We start from the raw sequence: 14208 nt of genomic DNA on the forward strand, positions 1-14208 counted from the left end.
TTTTTCAGTGGCATGTGTTTATTCGGCGACGCGCGCACTACGCGTACTGCCTATAAATAGCACATGCAGTGGTATCTATAAATACAGAAAGAACAAGAAAAATATTGAAATTAGTAGTAGAAAATTACTGAATTAGCAGAAGCAAATATTATTCAGAGTTTTGGAAAAATTAAATCAAAGCAAGAAAATGTCTGAAAATTCTCCAGCTCCTGTAGACGATGCCAACAATAATGTAGCCGATGCTGTGGAACCTCTACAGGAAGAAAAAGGGCAAGTAACGCAGCAACAACAAAGTAATGAGCTCTTGGACATCGTTTTTACCTTAGAGAGTGAAAAACAGGCACTTGTAGAGGAGTCACGGAAACGAATATCTGCGATTCGTAAGGAATTAGAGGTTAGTAAGAATTTTAGATATTCTTTACATTATACATTTTTTCTATTTGCAGCAAAGTCTTAATGAAAATGAGCAACTCAAACGTAAGAATACGCAGTTAGAACAATCACTGAAACAATCGGTTATGTTGGGTGGCGTGGACGCACCCAAATCGCGACAAGAGCAGGAAGAATTATTGTTAAAGGCGAAAACTTTGCTCTTTGAAAAGACGAAAGTGTGCAAACAGCAGGAACAACAAATAGAAGTGCTAAAGACACAGGTGGATGCAATGAAGGATGTGGTACAGGTGACTAAAGACATGTTGAATTTGAAAAATGCCGAATGCGATCACATGCAAGTGCGCTTGGAGAAATCGCAACAATGGATTAAGGCGGAGAAAGATAAGTGTACCATAACTGAGAAGAAATTGGATATTTCAAAAGGAGTTTACGATAAACTACGAGCCGAATATGATATACAATCGAAAATATTTAAGGTAAATTCAACAACACGACAATTTACGATACATTATTTAGAAATTGAGTGTTTTTCAGGATTTGAAAGAAGTTTATGAGCAAAAAATACAGGTGCTTAGCGCAGCACTGGAGGAGGCTAAGAAAAAATAGTTACTTTAGTAATAAACTTCAATTACAAGTGTACATCATTAGAGTTCTACATAATTATTCCCCCCCATAACAAAAAAAATCGCAACGTATTAAATACATAGATCAATTTGTGTGTAATTGGTGTTCGAATTTTAATTTCTATTTATTTTGAATTGAATTTTCCCATTCCAAGCCATGTTTCTTGATCAGAAACTCTGAAATGCATCAGAATTTAATCTGATAGGAAAACTGTTTTCCTTATGTAGCTGTAATTTATTCGTTGGGTCCTTATGCGGTTTGTTGTTGTTGCATCTGCTTCGCGAGTGCAAGCTGTTTCATCTCCATCACTCCAGCAACAGCGTTTAGGAACCTACTCTTCTGTATTCGAATTTTTTCGATTTTTTCAATTTGTTCTTGCACATAATCTACACGGCGCATGAAGTAGTCCTTGGATCCTTCTAAATTCTGTGCTCAAAAATAGTCAGGCAGGTTATGATTTAAACATTTTAAGATTAAAAACTACATACCTTTTCTACATAATAACCTGTACCAACATCGATTACAAAGTTGTCGAGATCCTTAATGCGACCTGGTACGTACATGCTACTCGTTAGTGGAACCAAAACTTGGCGATTCTGCCATTCAGGTTGGAATGATTCCAGAGCTTCTTTTGAGCTGGCATATTTCGCTTTACAGCTATATAGTGTTTGGAGAGATTCCTGAATGCTGTTGATTTCCTGTAAAAAATTAATTTTTTTGGTGATTAATTGAATACACGCTATTTTCATGCAGTCGCTGCACCTTCTCCATTTCTTGTCTGATTTGCATCAATTGCTCAAGACTCAGCTTCGCCAAATCAATTTGCTCGGTTTTATCATTGCTGCTACTCGCTGACATGTTTTAAATTGTTTCTGATTTATAAATAATCCTTTAAAACGCTAAAATCTTAACAAATGTTTCCAAATCTCGAGCCAATAAGAATCTCCCCACCTCTTTGGACAAAACCACACACGATTTCGATGAGTCGCTATTCGAAATGTCAAAATTTGGTATATCGAAGTTCGATTGCTTAGAGTTGCCGTCCCCTTAATAATGGGTATAACTGAACACATCCAAATAGCAGAGACTGAAGTTATGTAAGAGATTAATGCTCACTTATTATTTATGTTATTATTTATGTTATATTAATGTTAATGTGTGTTATGCGCCTCTCTCTAAGGATCAGTTGTGTTCTCCTCTTTGCAACACACCATCTAGATTCTAAGAAAATCAAAAAAAAGCGCTTGGGGGTATTGAATGTTAGTGTTAAAAGCCATTTTGGATTTAATACTTCTCTGCTAGCTATGTTTGGACTTCGCTCGGTTGACCAAAAATTTGCATGTGAAACCAACAAGAACATTATCGAGTAAGATTCGCCACTAGCGAGTATGATTATACCTCTAATTCACTAAATTCAATACACTCACTATATTAGGCAAGTTTTATTAGACGGCAATCATACAGGATCGTAACTTATGGAAGAAGGGTATACGATGAAAGGAGAGTGGCATTGAGTTGCTATATATAAATATCATTTTATTTATTTTTTATTTATTTATTATATTGTAAAAACGTTACAATAATACGTTTTGCTAAACTCATCTTAGAAAATATGGTGCATGCTACCTTAATTCTTAAATATGCTAAGATTTGGTAATGTAATTAGAAACATTGCCCATAAATTAAGGGGGGAAAACTACTAAAAACTCTTATTAGAAAAAAATTATCAAGTCAAAAAAACAAAAACAAGTTGTGTACATGTACAGTACAGCATTATGTTTGTTTGTTTTGTTTTGTGGCTTAAACATGTTGAATGATACCTAATATTAGGCCTCTTCTATTCGCCACTTCTCTGCTCGACTATCTTGCCGAAAATTTTGCATGCGAAAGCAACAACAAAATTATCAAGTAAAACTCGCCGCTACGACTATGGTTATACCTCAGCTAACTGGCATAATTCACTTCCTTACAAACACATGCAATTTCAGGCGGCTCTATTCCAGCGTTGCCAAGATGTGTTCAGTTATAACAGTTGCTTCATCTTTTCGCCACTTGCTAACTTTTGGCGAGGAGAAAAGGCCTACTAATTGGTTATTAGAATAATTGCATTTTAAGTTCATTTCTGCTTATTTATGCCAGTAGTAAAGCAACGCTCGGTTTTGGAATACTAATGTTGGGACCTAACGCATCGATGTACACTTATATATATTATTTTTGAAAAAATTGTGGCGTTCGGACTGTAAACATGATAATTACCCAAAAAAGCATGTCAGTTTGACATTTCAATCGGTAAATCGCAAGAAAAATAGTTTGCTGCTTTGGCGAAGTCACCACGAGTGGATTCACCTTGGTAAGCAAACAGACTTTAAGGTGATTTTTGGATAAATATGCCAAACAGCTGTTTTGTGTTTTGTAATTTGACATTTCATTTTGCATGCGCTTAGATAAGAGGCTTTTTAAGAGTATTTGATATATTCCTGTGTCCAGCGATTGTTATGGCTTGCGCCCGTAACTGTCTACGCTTTCTACCTACCAATAGCATAGTGACCAGAACCATAAGCATGACTGCAATGAGACGAGCACAAGAGGAATTGGAAAAAATGAAAGTGAAGAATCCGTATTTTGAAAAATATGCTAATAAAATTGCAAAGCTGCAACAAACATCCCCAGAAGAGTTTATTGATCGTGTGGACAAAGTTCTGAACCCCATAAAGGAAGGAAAGAGTCAAACGCGGTAAGAATGATCAAATCATGTGCACATTTATAAAATAAAGTATAAAGTAAAAATATTAACGAGCTTTTGTCACAGAACCTACGCAGAGATTCTTAATCCTAAACAACCGCGAAAAGATCAGGAAACCGGCGAAATACCACATAAAAAGCTGGCAGATATTATGAAGCTTGAATTACTCGAAGATAAGACCGCTGAAGAAATATCAAAGATTTGGTACGAATACCACAAAACCAAAGACGTGCTTGCTGCGACATTAACTGTCAAACAGTTTGATACGCTTATGGAACGCGCTAAACAATATCCTATTTTTTTGCTTCCACTCCCACGTAGTGAAGGTTTTGAATTTATAATGCTACAGTTCTCGGCAAATACGGTGCACTTCACCCCTTTGCTAGCTTACCAGGTCGGTGCGCATTGGTTGTAATAATTTCTATTTTATAACTAATTACCTTTTAGGTTCATGCTGAAAATGCGCCAGAATGTTTAACTTTGGTGCACTACACAGAGATGAAGGACAAAGGACTTGTACTGATGCGTGGTGAATATGATAGCAAAGTTTTAAATGGGCAAGAAGCACAATGCTTAACCAACGAATTGCAAATGTTTTATTTCAAGGGTGATGAGAGTAAATTAAAATTATTGGAAACTTTTAACAGAAAGCCAAATGAGTTTAAACATATGGATTTAATCAAAGAAGTTGAAAATATTCAGTTGGCTTGAAAGCCATTATGTGTTAATCGATAAATAAATAAATGTTAGTAAGCTTACCTGCTTACTTTTATGAAAGAATACCTATTAAATAAGTTTCTATTTATAAGAAAACTATTAAATAGAAATGAAAATGGAAAAATCTTCGAACGAAATGTCGAGCCCCATTTTTTATTAAAAAAATACCTGGACATCAGAAGAATTGATACTGATTTTTTTTTCAGAATATCTGAAGCTCAATGTACGTCTTATATACATATATGATACATGTATTTATAAATAGTGATTTAACGCGCTGGCACAAGTGCATCTATCTCTCGGTTTACGTGATCCAATAACCCTGTTTAAGCATTTCATCTTAGTGAACAAACACTTTCACGCCCCCTAAATTTCATGATATTTAACCGCGTGGTATTGGCACAATTCTATTCCGAATACTGTAGTAGGTTTAACTCTTACATATCCAGAATAGATCCATGACGTACAAAAATATTGCATATGTGTGTCTCTCTCTCTTCACATGCCTATCTAAACCGACGCTTATACTCGTAATGACTCGTAATAACCGTCTGGCAGACCGATAGTTGCAGCTGCTAGTTGCGTTGATTTTGTAATATGATTATTTATAATTATATTTCGAGTTAATAAATAAACAAATAAATAAATAAATTCATTAATAAATAAATAAATTAATCAATAAATAAATACATATTTAGCTTCAAGGGAAAATAAAACTTAACATGCACTAGGCGTATTAAACTTTTTGTTTCAGACTCTTCAGGTGTTAAAAATAAAAGTACCGATTTTTTTTTGTCAAAAATATTTCAATTATTTTATTAAAGATTGATAAATTTTTGTATATACACACAAATGTGGATACATACTTATGTATTTTTACTTTTGAAAACCTTCATTTTTGATCGGCATCTTTAAAATTGTTGCATTTTTGTCTGGAAATGGAGAACATGCATTACAACGATGTGATGGTTATTATAGGTAAATCTATTATTATTTTAATTTGAAGGACTAAAAAGGCAACTGCTTTTTGTTTTTGTGAATCAGGTTTTGGTAAAATTCATTTACGACTTTTGGCTACTTGCGGGCTGTTGCTTATGTTTACGGTAACTGAAACAATGGGCATGGCTATCATTGCACCAGCAAGTGCATGCGAATTCGGTATTACGGATAAAACCAAATCAGTTATTCAATCAGCGGCTTTCATTGGTAGTGTTATCTTGTAGCTTCTCTTCACTTAACTAAGTGGTTGACTAATATATGTACATATGAATGATTGCGCGCTTATTTTGGTAGGCATGATCTTATCGTCATACATATGGGGTTATTGCTGCGACAAAATCGGGAGGCGAGCAGTGCTCTTGCGCAGCACTGCAATGGCCATCGTTTGCTCCTTTTCCTCCATGTTAATTACGAATTTTTGGGTATTTCTAACATTGCGTTTTGTGACTGGTCTTTGGTGAGATATTTGGAAATTATTTGTGTATTAATTAAAATTTTGCTTCTATTTTAAGTGTTGCTGGACCTGGATTTGCGTCACTCACCTATCTTGGCGAATTTTGTACAGCGAAAAACCGTGCTCCTATCATTAATTATATGTGTATGTTCAACGGTGTCGCCATGGTTTACTGTCCAGGTTTTTGTTATTATATTTGTTTTCTATGCAACAGAATGAGATTGGTGAAAAGTGATCAAGATAAAAGTTTACATAAGGGAGTGTAAACGCGTTTTTGGTTATAAAGACAATGTTACCCACTTTTTGTGAGTTAAAATCGAAGATATGAAGCCGGACGATCGGGGTGATGTAGTTACCGGTCGTCTTCGTCTAGCTCATCTAACGGTAGGCCCAGGAAACTTGCTGTTTCGACAAGTTGGGTCCAGAGGGAGAGGAGTGTTAGATGAATGGGTTTGATGGGGTATGTGAAAAGGTGGTTAGTATTGTGCGGTGTGCCTTCACATCCTGGCCATATGTTGGGTATGTAAGAGTCGATTCTGAATAGGTAGGAGTTTAGTCTGCTACAGTAACCAGAATGCAATTGGGCCAAAGTTACGCGGGTCTCTCGGGGTAGCTGAAGCTCTTCATGAATCGCCAGTTTCGCTGTGATCCCATGCTCTGGGAGACTTTTTGTGACATATCGTTAGAGATCGATGTTATGCGCAAAATCCACAACAATTCGTGCCAGAAACTAAAAATATTGTATACCAGGGTCGCTAACTCTGTTGTAAACTTGATGATTCATGGTTGTCATACATACATTACGTCTACATATATCACGTCTTTTGTTGTTGTTGTTGTAGCAGCATAAACATTCCCATACATGTATAGGGAATACTGCTGGAGTCACAGTCCTTGGCCGGATATTAGTTCGGGTCGTTTCGGTACCGTAGAACCTTTGAAAGATAGATTACTGCAATTAAACCCCTTACACCATCGAAGATCCATTTATCGATACGCATAGAAAATCGTAATAACTCATTGCCTAAATCCAAATTTTCACTGCCAAAATTTCATTTTGTTGACAAACCACTTTCAAATAAAAGTAACAAAAGTAAAGAATACAAATAGTAACTCTCGTGTTAATCTCATGTGACCATGGTTAGTGGATAAAAACTATCACTACTTAAGAACAAAAAAGCGGGTCACATGGAACGGACGTAGTAAATAAAGCGTTATCAATCGAAAATTAATTAAATTGAAATAAAACAACGAATTTTCAAATTCATGACATTTATTTTTTTAAATAATCTCTTTCAAATATTGGTCGCAACTGTGCCATAATTCGGTCATCCCTAAACACCAATTTTGAATGACTCGCTGGAGGACTTCGGTCGGTATCTCGGGAATAACTTTAGTAATCTTGGCTTCCAATGCCTCAATCGACGCTGTTTTATCCACAAAGTATTTAGACTTTTTATACTTTCTCAAATAAAAGTCCAAGGATGTGATATCACATGATCTTGGTGACTATTCCACTGACTGCAGACGAGAGATAAATTGCTCACCGAAACGACGGCAGAGTAAATCCATTATTTACATACGGGCTACATGGCAAGTAGCGTCGTCTTGTGGGAACCAAATGCTATGGAGATCATGCGCTTAAATTTGCAGCATCAAAAAGTCGTTTATGATGGCGCGATCGCGTTTGCCAATCACTGTTACATTGGTGCCAGCCTCGTCTTTGACGAAATATGTGTCGATGATTCCCCCAGCCCATAGGCCGCACCAAACGATTGTTTTCAATGAATGTAATGGCTGTTCTTGAATGGTTTCGGATTGCTCTTCTATTTTAAGTTTTTTGCCATAGCTTAGATGGCAAAACTAGTTGGGATTACACTTTGTTATACCTAAACGCTTTTTGTCAAAATGTACTTTTTTACCTTCCGTTATGCGATAGGTACAAAATATTCGTTATTACTCGACTTATTTTTTAGTGTACGCCAGTGTTTTTGATCTCTTTTTAAGGACTTGGACAGATGTTGGTACACTGGAAACTATACATACCCGTTATTGGTAATCTGGCAATACGTTCATGGCGTGTTCTTGGACTTTTGTTTTCAGTTCCCGGTTGGATAAGCTTCTTATCACTTTTACAATTGCCAGAGAGTCCGAAATTTCTACTTATGGTACATCGATTCGAAGAATGTTGGGAAATGCTAAATTGGTTATGTCAACTTAACAAGGGAAAGGACTTAGAAGCGTTTGGTATCAAGGGTATAGCGCCATTATTACAATCGGATATACCCACAGTCCCTAAGTACCTTACTATATCCTATTTGTGTTTGAAATATAAATTTTTAAATTCCTATATGTTTTTATGTACACCTGATCATAATTTTAGCCTATTTCGAGCGATGACCGGGGAAGTGGTACCACTATTTCAAAATCCATACAGGAAGAAATTTCTCACTAGTTGCGTTGTTATGTTCGGACTTATCCTTGTGTTAGTATAGATAATGGCATTGCGTGGTTATTTAAAGTATTTTTATTATATTTTTTTTCTAGCGCTAACGGTGTAGCAATTTGGTTCACCGATATAAGAAATGATTCTCTAGTAAGGGAGGAAAAAAATAAATACAATAACGAAAGCGCTGCGCTCACTATTTGTGAGACAATCAGCAATAACAGAAAAGAAGCCGAAGAGCAAAAGGTACGATTCTCATATACGAGGTATGTTCAAAAAGTATCGCGAATTATGTGTTTTTTCAAAAATTATTGATTTATTCATTAATATCTATTTTGTTCCCTTTAAAGTAGTCCCCATGAGATACTATGAACTTGTGCCAACGTTTTTTCCAATCTTCGAAGCACCTCGAAAAATCATTTTTTTTATCGTGTTCAGTTCCTCTTTCGATGCCGTCTTTATCTCGTCAATCGTAGCGTAGCGTCGACCTTTCATGGGCCTCTTCAGTTTCGGGAACAAGAAAAAGTCACAGGGGGCCAGATCTGGGGGATACGGTGGCTGTGGCATCATTAGTGTGATGTTTTTGGCCAAAAAGTCGCGCACAAGCAACGATGTGTGAGCAGGGGTGTCATTGTGATGCAAGAGCCAAATCGATATGTCTAGGTCCTCAGCAACTTCTCTAACGGTGATTCGACGATTGGCCAATACCATTTTCTGCACTTCATCAATTTTTTCGTCTATTGTTGAAGTGCTCGGGCGTCCGGCTTTTCGTCATTCACATCTTCCCGGCCTTCTGAGAACATTTTGTACCACAGATAAACGTTGCTTTCGTTCAAAGTAGATTCTCCGTATGACACAGTCAACATTCGGAATGCATCCGCGCACTTAATTTCGTTTTTCACACAAAATTTGATACAGGTTCTTTGATCCATCTTTCTGAATAGGTAAAAATCGAAGACGAGCCGAAACACGCGTAAGCGAAGCAGTGGCCACCAATTAACTGAACATTCAAAATGGCCGAACTCGTTGGCATGAGTGAGAGTTATGAGTACCAACATATTGCCAAAAAAAATTCAAAATTCGCGACACTTTTTGAACACACCTCGTATGTGTGTATATACTTATATATATGTAGCATTGCGAGTTATTAAGAATAGAGTTTTACTCGAGTTCTTGCCTGATGCAATTTTTTTTACTCTTTGAACCAATTGATTTTTAGCATGGTGAATATCGAGCTCCTTCGTAACTGAATAGGTTAGTGTGTGACTGCCATTCGGTAGGGCTCAGGCATGAAATATTAAATGATAGGAAAGCATTTTCCTAATAGCGGCCGCTCTATGACAGGCAATATTAAAACTTCAAGTGAATTTCTGCCATGAAAAAGCCTCTGATAAAAAACCATTTACCGTTCAGAGGCGATATAAAATTGCGGGCTCTTTTTCAAGCTAGACTGTTTTTCAGCAGAGTGCGAGGATAGTACGAGTCCGGTTTTCGCAAGATTTCGATAGCGACTTTTTGGGTCAAATGTACTGGGAATGGACGAACTACATCCTCTGTCCTTCGACAAATTGTAAATATTCATACACAAATCTTGGTGATATGGAGAGGAGTAATAACAATCCTATCTTTTAAATCATCTCTCTAAGTTTTAAATGCAACAATATTATGTAAGTGCTTGGAAATTTTCCGGCCATCTACAATTCCATTCCATTCCTTATACATATACAATGCGTTGAATAACTATATCCCAACAACTTATTGACAAGTTTTGATTATTTATTGCTCTTATTTAATATTAATAACTTTTTATTTAGATGTGGTTCATTTGCCTACTCAAACCATATAAATCCAATTTTTAGGCTTTGTTGTAATTTTACAAATTTTCATCGAAAATTCAAACTTTTTAATCTGAAGTTTTGGAAAAGTTTCGTGCAGGCAGCTTTATAGCCCAAGGAATTTTGGTATATGTAATAAAGTGCAAGTTTCCAGTGGCTCAAAAATTGCCTTGATTTTAGGCAATTTGTTTCGATAGCAATTCCAGGACTAGGGTATTATTTCAGTCTTGGGAAGGAAATTTCACTGAAAAAAAACGTATTAATTTTCCTTTATACACCTTTTTTTAAAACCTTCAGTTGGGCTCTCGGGTCTGGCCAGATCCCTATGTATTTATATGCAATTGTATGGGAATATGTGGCAAATATTCCACATTTATAATTCATTTTTAAGTATTGCAGGTATATATTTTTAATTTCTTACTTATTTCATTGGTTTTTGGTTACATTGTGGTACCTACAGAAGTAAAAATTATCGCTGAAAATATTTTGGTTTGTGAAAAAAAGTTTTTTTTTTTGTTTTGTTCTTTATTTTGATTCATTTCGAAGAAGGTTGAAGAAAAAAGTTGATTACGATGAAGTTTATGGTAAAATATGAAATGATATTTATTTGTGGATTCGGTGGAAGGCAAGCAAAGCTGTTGAAATACTGGATTCATGCACACAATTTAAGTGGAACGAGTTTTTCGACGAAGCTTTTCGACTCCTTGTAGACAAAACCGACAACCTCTTTTTGCTGTGAGTGCATCGGTTCCATAGCCAAACGAGTAGTGAATTGAGAAATAACGGCTGGATTATTCATACGATTTTCGATGTTTGCAAGGACCAATGTGTTCGATAAAATCGTTAAAAAATTTCATCTCGCATCACTTTTTCTGAGCTCATCAACTTCCTTGCAAATACAAAACAATGGCAATGCCATGACATCTAATGTATTGCAAAAGAAAGCAAAGGCCCATCGACTTGTTGACCATTTTGATGTGAAATGTGTGACCATTTAATCCATGCAATCGACGGCAGCTATTTGTGCATTATAATAAATAATTCGCGTTGGTTCTTTTTGCTTCGCCTTCACAAACTTTGGTATAATTAACGGTGGAAAGTAAATTTACCACTCTATTCCTTTTTGATACATAGTTGCTGATTATAACAAGGTTTTCATGAAAACCAAACAATGACGAAAGCACTTGCCAAGAATTGCTCTTTTTCATTTCTGGTGGTTTTGTATTTATTATAATGTACACAAAGCTATCGTCGATTGCACGGACGAGGGCTAACAACCTAAGGTGTAACTTTTTAAATTCTTTTTATCATCCTGTTCGAGGATGCTTTTTAAAAGGTTATATCCATAAATCGATAGAAAATTAAATTTCAGGAAGCCTCCTGAAAGCTCAAGTCGTCCTGGGTGCCCTCAAAATAGGTTAACTCAAAATAATTTCTAATAAGAGCCAATTGAAATTTCCTACTCGTGTTCTCTTAGCAGAATTAGTCGTGACCTCAGTTTCTTGATGTGTTGCGCTTTTAGCTGAGCCACTGACTATAGCAAAATGGCGTTAAATTCAAAATAGGTGTTCTTTATGGGAAACCAATACCTGTTTCAACTAATCACTTAATTGTGTTTTTTTTTAATAATATTAAAGGAATGCCATGACCAAATTTTGGCGTTTTGGGACTCAATTTTATTGGGAGCTTCCTTTCTTGCTCAGTATCTCATCTTCGGCCTCATGCTGTTATGTTTGCCGCGCAAGCCAGTCTTCTGCACATCGTTAACTATTTCTGGACTATGTGGGTTATGTTTGTCGTTTATGAGCCATCCGCATTTAACAGTGTGCACTTTTATAATCTTCCTTTCAATACCGGCGGTGATAATTAATTTAATGAGCAGTGCGGTCCTGGAGTTTATACCCACCTATTTAAGGTGATTTATAGTTTTATTTATGAATGTTAATTAAACTTATTTTTACTGCAAAGTTTGTAATCTTTTTTTTTGTAATTTAGAGGTAAAGCTATGTGCATTTGTATGATGTTCGGACGCTCAGGAGCTGTTGTTGGCATAACTACTATGGGAATGTTGATTAACAAATCTTGCTATGAAGCCTTTTTCATATTCTCATTTTTTCCATTCAGTATGTATGAAAATGCAAGCAAAAATATGATTTTCCCAATCTCTACAATTTTGATAGTTTGTGCGGTGTGTGGATATTTCCTGCCTTTGGATGCACATATATTTTAAAAGTTTTTAAAAGTAAGTACGTATCTTCGGAAAGCATTCTAATTATTATTAATATTTAATATTGATATATATCGAATAATCTGTTTCGTTGTTACGTTACAGTAGCTATTTAAAAACAAGTATGTACTAGAGTTGAGTACAAGAACTAAACAACCGCGACATTGATTTGAAAAATTCGAGGGAAGCGCTAACCAGTATTACAATATTTCGAGGTAGTGGATGTCTTATTTTTATTCAAGAGAAAATTTTAAAAGCGAAACTAATGCTAACTTTCGAAGTAGTACTACAGAAGTTTTTTTATGAACAACTGTGTATTTTAAACGTAAAAAGTTGCTGAGATTTTGTAGAAAATAAAATAAAATCCAAAAAACTTAACAGTGCTTTTTAATTTTTAATAAAGCTGATGACTAAGTTGTTTTATATACACACATACTAGGTTTTTTAGTAAGTTTTGACGTTTGTTAAGAGAGGGCGTTGCACTCGCCCATGTTGTTTTGTTTGTTATGTTAGTTCACTCTTCATACGAACGTAAGCAAAGTTTCATTTCTATCTGTCAATTTATTTTTTGTTTACAAACTATTTAGAGTCGACGTGTCACAGTACTTTTTACAATCGAAAAAATTAATTATCGTGCCGTTATTGAACTTTTATTTTTTTGAAGGTGTAAAACTCACGGAAATTTATGAACGATTGTTTAATATATAAGGGGTTTTCGCCATCAATTAGTACAGTGGAAAGATGGGTTGCTGAATTTAAACGTGGTCGTACAAGCATTGAAGACGATCCATGTCAAGGATTTTCAAGGAAGTCTAAAAATAGCAACAACACCAGAAATCGTAGAAAAATTACAGGATATTGGAATAAAATATTGGAAAAGTGACTGAAAGAGATTTAGTAGAAGCCCTAGGTATCTCATTGGGCAGTGTAAGCAATATTTTCACAGAAGTATTGGAATTCAGAAAGCTGTGTGCGCAATGGTAAAATTCTTGGCAACATTTAGAACGTTTTCGAATAGATGAAGGGGATTTTGTGTGTTGATTCATCACTATGGATAAGGTTTGAGCCTATCACCATGATCCTATATCAAGATAAGAGGCTAAAGAGTGTGTGAACCTGGTTCTTCGGCTCCAAAACGAGTTCGTGTACATAAATCGGCCAAGATGGTCACTGTTGATTGCGGACTACTTGGCTTGAAACTTAAAATATTCAAGTTTTCAGCGCCAGCATTAAGTTTAATAAATCACATCTTAGCGCTCGTACGTAAGCTGTATGTGACAGTCACAGTTTATCCAGCTATTTGCCTATAATTAAGGGTGTTGCCTAAGGTTCGACTCTAGGCCCACCTGTGTTGGTATTATGCGTTAATGATCTGCAAAAAGTACTTGAATATTGTAATACTCATATTTATTTCCTAAGTGAATGTAGACATCTACAAAATTTCATTAAAATCAGAGCATGTTTACTATTCTTGGCTGCCGCTTATATGGTTACTTCACACTGTGCGCCGTAGCTTTCAAATTACATAATTCGAATAACTTTTCGAGCATGTTTTTGTAGCCCCATTCACATGCTTATTGAAAAGATGATTTTTTTTCTTTTCAATGGCTATTCAGCTGGTTATAGATGTATCACTGCAAAAAATTAGCTAAGGAAAAGAGATTTGCTCAATAGAAAACAGATGATGGAAAATTTGAAAATAAAGGAAACCATAAAACTGCTTGTAAATTAGTTCGTGAACTTTATAATGTTAATAAAATAAATTATTAA

General features: G+C 35.6%; 4 protein-coding genes across 4 annotated transcripts in view; 3 read left to right on the forward strand and 1 right to left on the reverse strand.

Annotated features, from left to right (window-relative positions):
* The first annotated feature begins 72 nt into the window (after nucleotides 1-72).
* LOC128854969 (trichohyalin) lies at nucleotides 73-1090 on the forward strand. Its single transcript, XM_054089498.1, has 3 exons — nucleotides 73-394; nucleotides 447-869; nucleotides 928-1090. The coding sequence occupies exons 1-3, from the start codon at nucleotides 188-190 to the stop codon at nucleotides 997-999; spliced, it is 702 nt and encodes a 233-aa protein (XP_053945473.1). The 5' UTR covers nucleotides 73-187; the 3' UTR covers nucleotides 1000-1090.
* LOC128854970 (probable prefoldin subunit 5) lies at nucleotides 1089-2014 on the reverse strand. The gene is made up of 3 exons (XM_054089499.1): nucleotides 1780-2014; nucleotides 1506-1715; nucleotides 1089-1443 (listed from the first exon to the last, which is right to left on the reverse strand). Exons 1-3 carry the CDS (start codon nucleotides 1873-1875, stop codon nucleotides 1267-1269), a joined length of 483 nt encoding a protein of 160 aa, XP_053945474.1. The 5' UTR covers nucleotides 1876-2014; the 3' UTR covers nucleotides 1089-1266.
* Nucleotides 2015-3436: 1422 nt separating this feature from the next.
* LOC128854966 (ATP synthase mitochondrial F1 complex assembly factor 1) lies at nucleotides 3437-4542 on the forward strand. The gene is made up of 3 exons (XM_054089497.1): nucleotides 3437-3751; nucleotides 3827-4154; nucleotides 4208-4542. Exons 1-3 carry the CDS (start codon nucleotides 3513-3515, stop codon nucleotides 4469-4471), a joined length of 831 nt encoding a protein of 276 aa, XP_053945472.1. The 5' UTR covers nucleotides 3437-3512; the 3' UTR covers nucleotides 4472-4542.
* A 771-nt stretch (nucleotides 4543-5313) lies between these two features.
* The window catches only part of LOC128871674 (uncharacterized), a 39325-nt gene continuing 30430 nt past the window's right edge, over nucleotides 5314-14208 (forward strand). The window contains exons 1-9 of the mRNA XM_054113620.1: nucleotides 5314-5455; nucleotides 5522-5683; nucleotides 5771-5933; nucleotides 5989-6110; nucleotides 7938-8229; nucleotides 8314-8415; nucleotides 8478-8622; nucleotides 11849-12126; nucleotides 12207-12432. Of these exons, the coding sequence (XP_053969595.1) occupies nucleotides 5416-5455; nucleotides 5522-5683; nucleotides 5771-5933; nucleotides 5989-6110; nucleotides 7938-8229; nucleotides 8314-8415; nucleotides 8478-8622; nucleotides 11849-12126; nucleotides 12207-12432 (1530 nt within the window). The 5' untranslated portion in view covers nucleotides 5314-5415. The remainder of the gene's footprint in view (nucleotides 5456-5521; nucleotides 5684-5770; nucleotides 5934-5988; nucleotides 6111-7937; nucleotides 8230-8313; nucleotides 8416-8477; nucleotides 8623-11848; nucleotides 12127-12206; nucleotides 12433-14208) is intronic.

The sequence above is a fragment of the Anastrepha ludens genome, chromosome 2 (assembly GCF_028408465.1).
Source record: "Anastrepha ludens isolate Willacy chromosome 2, idAnaLude1.1, whole genome shotgun sequence".
NCBI lineage: Eukaryota > Metazoa > Arthropoda > Insecta > Diptera > Tephritidae > Anastrepha > Anastrepha ludens.

Coding starts and splice junctions, on each gene's coding strand:
- LOC128854970 (XM_054089499.1), bottom strand. CDS start 1,875: ATGTCAGCGAGTAGCAGCAATGATAAAACCGAGCAAATTGATTTGGCG. Junction 1,716..1,779: donor TCAGACAAGAAATGGAGAAG/GTGCAGCGACTG, acceptor AATTTTTTACAG/GAAATCAACAGCATTCAGGA. Junction 1,444..1,505: donor CAGGTTATTATGTAGAAAAG/GTATGTAGTTTT, acceptor TTTTGAGCACAG/AATTTAGAAGGATCCAAGGA.
- LOC128854969 (XM_054089498.1), top strand. CDS start 188: ATGTCTGAAAATTCTCCAGCTCCTGTAGACGATGCCAACAATAATGTA. Junction 395..446: donor CGATTCGTAAGGAATTAGAG/GTTAGTAAGAAT, acceptor TTCTATTTGCAG/CAAAGTCTTAATGAAAATGA. Junction 870..927: donor TACAATCGAAAATATTTAAG/GTAAATTCAACA, acceptor AGTGTTTTTCAG/GATTTGAAAGAAGTTTATGA.
- LOC128854966 (XM_054089497.1), top strand. CDS start 3,513: ATGGCTTGCGCCCGTAACTGTCTACGCTTTCTACCTACCAATAGCATA. Junction 3,752..3,826: donor GAAGGAAAGAGTCAAACGCG/GTAAGAATGATC, acceptor CTTTTGTCACAG/AACCTACGCAGAGATTCTTA. Junction 4,155..4,207: donor CCCCTTTGCTAGCTTACCAG/GTCGGTGCGCAT, acceptor ATTACCTTTTAG/GTTCATGCTGAAAATGCGCC.